Consider the following 10,949-nt stretch of genomic DNA (forward strand, 5'->3'; position numbering starts at 1 on the left):
TATTTGTAATAATAATAATTTGACCCCTTAAACTTCTTTAATTTTTTCAATTGGGTCTTTATTTGTTTTAATTTGTTGACTAGGGGTTGTTTACTTTTATTTGAATGCTTTGATTGATTCAATTTCGTGTTTATTTCCATTTATTGTGATTATTTGTTAATTAAAGTGATGCCTTGACCCTTTTTATTTGTTTTGGATCTTTCATCTCATTAGGTCACCAATTCAAGAGAGGTATATTTTACTCCTTTATTTTAACTTTACTTGATACTATATGCTCCTATGTGACTCTATGTGTGAAATTGCATGTTTTTATTTCATTTATTTATTCGCTTTATTTGTTTTAATTTTGTATATTCATTTTAATTTAATTTTGGTTATTTGAGAGGCATTTAAATGTCAAGTTGTAATAGTTAGGATATTATTTTGTTTCATTTCATTTTTCCTTATAGTTAGGACCCTCTAATGTAATAGTTAGGTTTCTATTTGCTTTTATTTGTTTGCGTGCTTGCATATTTGTGTGTTTACGTGTTATTTGTTTTCTTAGGGTCTTGCATCTACATATCATGCTTATGTGCTATGTGTTTTATGTGATATTATGTGTTTACTTACTTTTATTATGTTTTATAAGATTAGTTTAGTTATAATCAATGTGTGACATCACCACACTAGTCCAACGCTAGTTGTGGCCCCTTTTTCCTGTTTTCTCACTAGTCCAACGCTAGCGGGAACTTATAGACATGGGCTAATCTAACGCTAGACCCTTAGGGACCATCCGCGCGCTAGATCATATTGGTGTGACAATCACTACATTTGCATGCATATCTTCTACTTCTTTATGGTTTTATCATTTTGCATGACATTCCCTTATATGTATATCCCTCATCCCGTATTTCCCCTATATGTATATTTCTTATCCCCATGTATGAGACATAACATTAGACTTGCATTTCATTTAAGAAAACTAGAGATAGGTTAGATCATTTGCTTGATTAGATAGGAAAATTACCCCTCGAATATGGGATATGGACGAGTTTGGTTTTCTAGCCTTATCACGCTCGTATTCCCTCTATAAAAGGGAAAATTGAAGTCACGAATCTTAGTTCCCCGCACCCGTTATGATGCATTCCTTTAGGTCATGTATATTTGTACATTATTATTTTCTTTTCTTTTCTTAGAGTCTCATATTTTTGCATATTCGTGATCTTTTCAAAGAGTCACTCTGGGGTATCACAATTAATATGATTGGCACCAATTAAACTTTGAAGAGATATTCCAACCCCCCGATATCTTCCTAGGTCTAGGATTGCATTCATATAGTGATATCCAAATATGATAAATTTTTAAGTTAAATTAAGAAAAATTTTGACTAAATTACGCAACTAGCCTTGGCTAGATTGAGAGGGTGCCTTGGATTTTATCTTTGTCTTCCCTTTTTTCAACCATGACTCCCGAACCTTTTCTCTGATTTTCGAAGATTTGGAGTCGTTTAAAAAGGGTTTTTCTACTTTTTTTATTCAAAATTCATTTTAGGTGACTTGGTACACCTTAACTCAATACCAAGTGGTGACTCCTATTTTTTCATTAAAAAACCCTTTTTAAACTATATTTTGGGCTAAAATCGTCGTACTTTTAAACCCCATTTTAGGCCTATTTTCTTTATTTTCTAAAATCAAACTCCCATTTTCACTCAAAAATTGACCAAAATTCATTTTTTCTAAACTCGTAATTTTATTTTTAACAAATGGGGCGCGACAAGCACTTCCATATAAATGGATAAGTATCCATACGCTGCAACACCTTGTCCACTTTTGAATTTCAGAACATCAATCTTCGCAAATTTTTACCTATAGCATAAGTATATTATGTATTAAAATCCATCATAATTATCGAATGACACGAACATATGAGATATTAACAGTTAACATAATTTGAAAACTATAAACGGAAAAACATACTAGTTTTGTTGGCCAAGCTATAGGAGCACCAATTGAATCAGCAATTGTCTGCAAAGGCACATAAGGCCTAATCAAATGCTCATCACGTTCAACCACAACTTGAACTAGCACTTCACACCAATTCGAACCTTGTGGTTGGCCCCCAACTATTGTAGAAGGATCAAGGGATTGAAGCCGTCCAACTGCCACAACTTTTGTTGGCTCATCTAAGCTAAAAAAAGAAATCCAGTCTCCCTCCTACATGAAAATGCAAAACCCGAAACATAAAAAAACTAGTCATAAGCAAAGCAGTCACATCGAAATTCCAGTCCATGTTTTGTAGCAAGTAACATTATAGTAAGAAAACTATGAACTATACTTCTACAAAAGTCCACAACTACTCAAGAGTAACATGTAACAAATATAAAAATAACTAAACTAAAATTGCTTTCATATTGTAATAGCAAAACATATCTAAATATCAAATCATTATCAAGCAAAGAGGACTGCCATTATCGAACAAATGTATTAAAAAACTTCCTTTGAGAGGTATAAGACTAGAACTTGAGGTTGACACGTGATTAGATGATGTTGAAGCGATTCTTGATTGATTCAATAAGTTATGACCATTTTGTTGCTCTAAATAAGCTTTCAGGTTTGCAATTTCTCTTACTTGATCTTTAATTTGTTCCTCTTGCTGAGCAAATTTTGCCTTCATCTCTAATATTTCATGTCTTTGATCCAACACTAGTCGCTGAGATCCACTTCGACTAGGTTCATCACCCCACACATCAGTTGGACATATAGCAAAACCATACATCCGTACATACCCATGCTTGTCTTGCCCAACTACATGTGCAAATATATCATTTTTTCCAACAGGATCTTCAGTATCAGGAGAAAATTGACTAACCTTTTCATTCATTGCAAGCTGCAAAAGTGTAAAGAGTAAAATAATGATTACATTTGTACAATCCTAATAAAGATTAGAAAGTAATGGATACATCTTTCTAACATATTTTAAAGCAAGTAAACAGCATAATGAAAGATATTACTTACTATAATATTAGCTGCTGCACTATAGATGGGTTTCCTTTATTATCAGTTTAGCAGTAATTGAACATTTCAACTCGTGAAGGATTGCAGCCTAATTTTTTCTTCTGTATCAAAAAGAATTTTTACTTAAACAAAATGAAATAATATTAAATAAAGCATAATAGAATAGCCAGAAATGTTTATCATGTTTGTTCGAATCTGGGCAAATGATTTCTTCCCGGTATTATGATTCGTGGTCTTCATTGCCCTTGTTTTTTTTTCACTAATTTTCTATATCACTTGCAAATATTTTAGAAATAACTCCAAAATAATCTGATATACTATTACATAAAGGGAATATACATATACCTTTGTATCCTCTAACTCCCAATAATCAGTAATGACTTTATATTGATCTTTTACCACTCGCACATCTAAATTGAGCATTTGAGTTTCAACTTGTATATTTGGCTTGTAGTATGTTGCTTTAATCCATGCCTTCCAATTCCTCCAATACTTGCCCAAAGCACGAAGAATCCAAATTTTTGAACTAGGAGGGACATCAAAATTTTCCTACAGTATATTTCATGTGCTTAGATTCCAACCATCATATCATACATAACTAACAAATATTGATACATGTGTAAACTGATTTAAGGTTTATTGCCTTGACAATCTTTAATTTGTCTTTCTTCCGAGATTTGTCAATTTTTTGCCAATCTTGGACGTCAATTGGGGCATATGAACCAATTCTTGATGCTATACCCAAGAACTCAGTCAATCCTGATTTATTTTTGCCTACTAGTTTGCCAATTTTGTTGAATCTAACTTTATAACAATGAGATGTAGGCTGACCCCAAACACTTGTCATATATGTTGGCCCTCGTGTTTATTTTGCCTCCACATCACCATCAGTCTCATCATCTAAAAAAATAAGAAAAATATTTATTAGTGTATATGCAATAATATACTTAAAAATATCAAATACTCTTACTAATACCTATGGTCTGAAGCTCTTCCACTCTTATAGACTGATTTTCCATATGCTCATCAATTGGTTCATCAAAAAGTCAATTGCTACTGGAATTTCTTCCTTTCTTAGTCCTAGCCATGTCTGAACAACAATGATGGAGGCCGAATTAACTCCAATTGATTTAAATTATCTCAATGATGGAGGCCGAATTAACTCTTGTGCAAAACACGAAAGTTGTAGCCTTTTGAGTTAACTTTCCAATGATTTAAGAATCATCCAATTTGGAGCTCTGTGGACCAAGAAATGACCAAAATACCTTCAACTGGCCAGAATTCTATTTCAGCTTTCGACTATGCAAATGTACTTCTGTATTTTGACTTTTTGACAGTGACAATGACTAAACTAAACTTCAATATCTTTATACCAAATGTAGAGCTATCTCTTGGCTTCAAAATGGTATAAAAATCACCTCAATCCAATGCATGTAGATCAATATATAGCCGAAATACCATAATGTGTCAAAGCTGGAAAACTTGCATTTCTTCATTTGATTACTTTGCACTTCATGTTCTATTTGTATCACTTCAAACCTTCATCAATCATCCAATTGCCTTCTCAAATCATGCCATTTGATGATTGAATGATTAAACCTACAAAAACATAAAGTTTTCACCCTTAAAATCTATAGAAATGTAATTTTTATCACTCAAACCACAAAATGTATATTTTCACTAAAACCCTAGATAACTAGCTATAAAAGTGACTAAAACATACCAAAACTAACTAATAAAACACACTTAAAAACACGTAAAATATAATACTTATCAAAATTCAAGCTCTCCAGCAACATCTGTGCGATCTGCCATGTCACTACTATTTTATGTTGGAGAAAGTAGTCCAGAACTCAGTTCACTCTATTTACAGTACCTTAAAAATGAAAAAAAAAAGAACAAAAATCAACTAATAGCTTTATCTTTGAAATAAGATGCATGAGATACTCTTTTCTATATGGGATTAATCATCCAAGAGAATTCAAGCCATGATAGCTTCCTTGGATCAATCTTCAAAACTAATATAACTTCCCAATTCTTTTCTGACATAATGGGTAACATAACATGGCCATACCTACAATACATAGGGGACAAGGCTTGCCTCTTTTTCTAATATATTGTCCAAAGATTACTGCAAGAGTAAAGTATCCTTGTGGGTTTCAAATCTTCTGTCTCCAAATTAGTCTCTATCCCCTCTGTCTCTTCTTTATACAGCTGCCACGTGTCTCTAACTTTTTGATAATCCAAACTCAAACAAACTAATAATTATCAGTTGACAAGTTTACTCAAAACCAAAACTTGCGGTCTTCTTCTTCATGTAAACTAGAATTGAAGAAATTCTGATTAGGGAACCACCGCTTGATTTATCCAAAGAAAAAAATAGTTTTGAATTATTGGAACCACTTGATTTATCCAAAGGCAAAATAGTTTTGAGTTATCTGTTTTATTAACCGATTATTATTGGTTTGTTTGAGTTTGGGTTATCAAAAAGTTAGAGACACGTGGCAACTGTACAAAAAAGAGACAGAGGGGATAGAGACTAATTTGGGAATAGAAAATTCAAAGCCATCCTTGTGAGGTACAAAGAAAGCATAGCATAATGAGGAGACATGGGATAAGCTCCATCCCATTCATATATGTGAAGTTTACGCCATGTACCTAGACTTTCCTTATCCCCTTATAGTTTATCTTTTTAAGTTAAATTATGAAATAACGTTTTTTCCTCCGAACTTTATCCTTCTTTTACGGATTGGTATGGATGAGATGGGATTCAACCAATTTGCATCATCAAGAATTGTTTAATTAATGTTCTAGACAACATAGAAATATATATGCTTTTTAAATTTATAGTTATCATGCCACACTTTGTCGATTATAACTTAAGGTAGTATGATAAACATTTAGGGATGAAAGTTTTGAAAAAAACCAAGTTCATTACATATGGATTTGTCTTTCTTCTTTAAAGGAAAACTAGAATTTTGCCCGTGCTTTAGCATGGTTTTTATTTATTTATTGTGAATTTATACAAATATAAATAATTTAAATATGAAAATTAACAACAATCCTATATGTTCATTCATATTAACTTTAAAAATTAATGTATTCTAAATATTCAGTTATTTACTAATTTTTTAAAATTTGTTTACATACTTTCACTATAATATGATAGTATACATCAAATAATGTAACCCATATCAAAAACTAGAGAGATATCCTTTTTTTATAAATATTCTTTTAGATAATTTAAATTTTTATAATGACCATAAACCTATAACTATATATTAACATTTAATTAAGCAAAAAAGATCTAGCAATCTGCTTTTATTCATCAATAAATATATAGTTTCCAACAATATTGGTAATTCTGCCGCTGTAATAATTAATTCTCCTTTTACACTAACTGAATTCAAAATTAAGGAAAGAGATGATGAACAATTTGAATACTAATCAACTATATGGTGTTGAATGGATGTAATTTATGGAATATGTAAGATTTTAATAATTATAATTTGAAAAAGACTTTACTATAGTTCTATATAATTTGTTAGAAAGCAGATATCATTAAGATAAGACTAGTTATTTTTTAAAGTTATTTTAGATATCATTAAGATAAGATTAGTAATTTTTTAAATTTATTTTTAAAATTAGGGATAATTTTTAAACATGTAATATAATATTCAATATAGGTAAAATCCAAATGACCCCCTTTTTTTAAAAAAAAAACAAATGCTTTATTAAGACCAAAAACAAGTACAAAGATCAGGAACAAAGCCCTGTAGGTACAGTCTATGTAACCCTAACCCTGATTCTCCTCACGGACGGCACACCCAACCTATTTAATCGAGCCTCCCCCCGAGCCAACGTGGGAAGATCCCGCTCAGTGGAGTAGCACCTGACTAACTCATGTGGATGAGAAACACCCACATTAGACAGGATATCTGCAACCTTGTTAGCCTCCCTGTAGCAATGCACAAACCGAGAAACTCCCACCAACTGCCAGACTTGTTCCACCTCCCTCCTGATGTGCCAGGGACATTGCACTCGCCGCTGTAGTATCCCTACCAAAAGCAACGAGTCCGATTGGATCTTCCGAGGAAAAAACCCCTTCCTCAGACACAACTGGACACCCGTCAATATGGCCAATGCCTTAGCACGCAAACTAGACATCCCACCCAGGAAAGCCGAGAATGCCAATAGTAGTCGACCCCTGGAATCCCTGAGTATGCCTCCTCCGCCACTTGCCCCAGGATTGCCCTTTGAATATCCATCCGTATTCAACGTTATTTCACTATGTCCTCTTACCTCCCAGCGAACAATTTTATACTCGTATCGCGCAGGGGAGTGGAGCACCCTCTCACAAAGCAGAGGAAGACTATGCACGTGACCTGCCAGATTGAGATGTATCTGAATAACCGCCTTTACATCCTTGAATGTTGCCTCGCAGACCTCAGCGGCCCGAACCTTGATACCGTCAAAGACCGCTTTACACCGAGCTTTCCAAATGATCCAGCAAATAAAGCTTGGAACGATGTCATATAGGAACCGCAACCTACCCGAAGCGGGCGACGACAACCACCAGGCCAGTAAATGCGATCGGGTACCAGAACCCGAGTGCACTATGCCACAAATATTCTGAAAATAAGCCCAAACTGCCGTTGCAAGCTGCCCTGTCGAGAACACATGTTCCAACGTCTCTCCAGCGGCAGCCGTGCAGCAGAAACATTTCGATGCAACCTGAACCCCCAACCCCCGGACGACATCATCTAAAGGCAAGCGCTGCATAAGTAATCTTAGCATGAAGAAAGAAATTTTCCTCGGTACACTAGCATGCCATAACCGAGAAAATATTAGCGAGCTGTTACGCCCTTGCCTGACCTCCTGAAAAGCCGATGCCAAGGTAAAGATTCCTGATTTCGTCGGCATCCATACCATTTGATCCGACCCCCGACCATGTGGCGTCGGAATGTGAACTACCGTGGCCACAATGGCTGGCGGGAGTACCTGCAAAAGACGCCCAGCATTCCAGGCCCCATTAGCCAAGGCATCCATAAACGAGAAGGTCGAAACCACCGGGGTCCGAAGAAATAGAGCACCACTCCCCAACCAATTGTCATACCAAAAATCGCAATCCCCAGCATTGAGTAACCATAATATGGACAGTTCAGCCTGGCGACTGATGTTCAACATACGACACCAAGTCGCCGAAGTTGACGGAGACCTATCCACTTGACAAGGATGCACCCTTTTGCAATATTTATCCCTCATGAAAGCTGCCCATAGCGACGTCCCTGTGCAAAAGCTCCACCAGAGCTTCAAGGAAAAAGCCTTATACACATCTTGAGGCCGGCGAAAGCCTGCGCCACCCTCCTCCACCGGATAACAAAGTTGTGACCAACGAATCCAATGGTGCTTAGACAGCTCAGCGAAGGAGCCCCACAAGAAATTGGAGCAGATCCGCTCAATGCTTTTAAACACCGCTGCTGGAAGTATCGCGGCCGACAGGAGGTGCGTCGGAATAGAAGATAGCACGTGCTTAATAAGCACCAACCTCCCTCCCGAAGACAAAAGCTTTGACCGCCACGATAGAATCCGTTTTGATATAGCATGACACATCTCCCCAAAATACAAGGACTTACATCGGCCAATATATAATGGAAAACCCAGGTACCGGACCGGAAAATGTTGTCTGAAAAACCCAGTAATGCGTTCGATAACCCTTCGCCGGGTGATTGACATTGATGGATGCACTAAATAACCACTCTTCTGAGCATTCACTAGTTGGCCCGAGGCCCGCTGATACATCTGTAGAACCTGCATAACGTCCTTTAATGATCTAGAGGAGCCATTGGCAAATATAAGAACATCATCCGTAAAAGCTAAGTGAGTAACCGGCGTGCATCCCCTGGGTACAGTAAACCCCACGAACCCCTGCTGCAAGCTCAGGCTATTGAGCCCTCTAGACAGTACCTCAGCTCCAAGAACAAAAAGCGCTGGCGATAACGGGTCACCCTGCCGAATACCACGACTCGATTTGAAAAATCCGTAGGCTGCCCCATTGATAATGACGGAGAACCAGACATTGGACATCAGTCGCCACACCATGTCAATGAACCGTTCACCGAATCCAAACTTCCGCAACACCTGGACAGTGAATGTCCAAGAGACCCGATCATACGCCTTTGACATATCTAGCTTTAACGCTACGTTCCCCCCCCGGTCTTGTTCCTAATCCCCGACATAAGCTCCTGGGCCAACAGGTAGTTCTCAGTAATGTTCCTACCTTTAACAAACCCTGTTTGCTGCGGAGATAATATCTTGGGCAAGATGCGTGCTAGTCTATCTGCTAGTATTCTAGACAATACCTTATTGAAAAAATTACACAAACTAATTGGCCTGTATTTCGAAAAATCCTGAGGGCTTGGCACTTTAGGAATTAACATGATGGAGGTAGATGTCAGAAATTGAGGCAGCTCTGCCCCGCAGAAAAAGCTTAAAACAGCATTATAAACATCTTTTGCAATAATGTCCCATGCAAACGTAAAGAACTGACCTGTGAAGCCATCCGGGCCAGCAGCACTATCCCCATCTAGCTCAAACACCACCTTTTTCACCTCCTCGGGAGTAGGACATGCCTCCAGAGTCACCTTTTCTGCCTGCGTGACCAACTTCGGAATCAGGTGATCCCAACCATTAGGTGACCCCCTGGCATCCGAGAACAAATCTGAGAAATATTGCACAGCCATCTCCGCTATGCCCTCATCATCGTCCACCCACACACCATTTGCATCCTTAATTCTATGAATCTCACTTTGCACCTTTCGTTGTTGAACCGTGGCGTGGAAGTATCTAGAATTGCGATCACCATAACGTAGCCATTTAACTTTAGCTTTTTGGCCCCAAAACTTCTCCTCGTTCAAGAGTGCATGTCGTTGCTCGGCCTGGGCTTTATTGAGCTCTACCTGAGCCTCCACCGAGCCATCACTCTCTGTACATGATTCCACGGCTAAGACCAATGCCTCTGCCCTCCGAACAGCCTCGAACACATTCCCGAATACGCCCTTATTCCATTCTTGTATGGCCTGCCTGGTACGCAGTAGTTTTGAACATAGGGCCCTAAGAGGGGAGCCAGGACATTCTACCTGCCAGGCCTCTTTAACAACATCCAGAAGCCCAGGATGAGACGTCCCCAGATTTAAGAACCTAAACGCCCTAGGTTTGTTGTCCATGCGCGAGGTTAGTGATATCAAAACTGGCGCATGATCTGAAGGATGACGGGCCAAATGGGTCACAGCCAGGGATGGAGCGCTTTCCGTGAAAGCACCATTGATGAGCACCCTGTCTAACCGCTTCCAGATTCTTGCTCGCTCCTGCCGATTGTTACACCAAGTAAATCTTGATCCAGAAAAGCCCGCATCAAATACTTCCGCCCCCTCCATAAAAGCCAATAGCTCCACACCCTCAGAACTCGAAAACGGACGGCCTCCTTGCTTCTCATTAGGGTCCGCTATGACATTAAAGTCCCCACATACACACCTTCCATGAGAGCCAGGTTTATCGTCCAGTAGATCCTGCCACAATGCCCTTCGCCCCTCCAATGTGCATTTTGCGTGCACAAATGAAAAGGTTAACGGATTGGCTAACCACGGATGTTGCATTGAGAACAACACGTGCTGTGCCGACGTACCTATAACAAAGCACACGAAAGGAGAGCTAAAAAATACCCAAATATCAGCTGAGAGGTTCATCGCTACCGAGTCAAACGGTAGTCTTAGCTTAATCGAATCAATACAAGAAACATCCAATTTTGGTTCGCAAATAGGAACAAATTTGAGGTTATGTAGCCGTATAAGCTTTTTCAGGCGTCTCAAGTTAGGAGGTTTCGCAACCCCTCTAATATTCCAAAATATACCACTAATCATGGATTAAGAATTGGGAGGAAATCTGAGAACCTGTTAT

The 10,949-nt window shown here is 37.9% G+C and overlaps 1 protein-coding gene across 1 annotated transcript; it reads right to left on the reverse strand.

The window, feature by feature from the left end:
* Window positions 1-9,193: 9,193 nt before the first annotated feature.
* On the reverse strand, window positions 9,194-10,738 carry LOC113771005. Its single transcript, XM_027315637.1, has one exon. It carries the CDS (start codon window positions 10,736-10,738, stop codon window positions 9,194-9,196), a length of 1,545 nt encoding a protein of 514 aa, XP_027171438.1.
* Between the last annotated feature and the right edge of the window lie 211 nt (window positions 10,739-10,949).

This window comes from Coffea eugenioides, chromosome 5, assembly GCF_003713205.1.
Source record: "Coffea eugenioides isolate CCC68of chromosome 5, Ceug_1.0, whole genome shotgun sequence".
Lineage (NCBI taxonomy): Eukaryota > Viridiplantae > Streptophyta > Magnoliopsida > Gentianales > Rubiaceae > Coffea > Coffea eugenioides.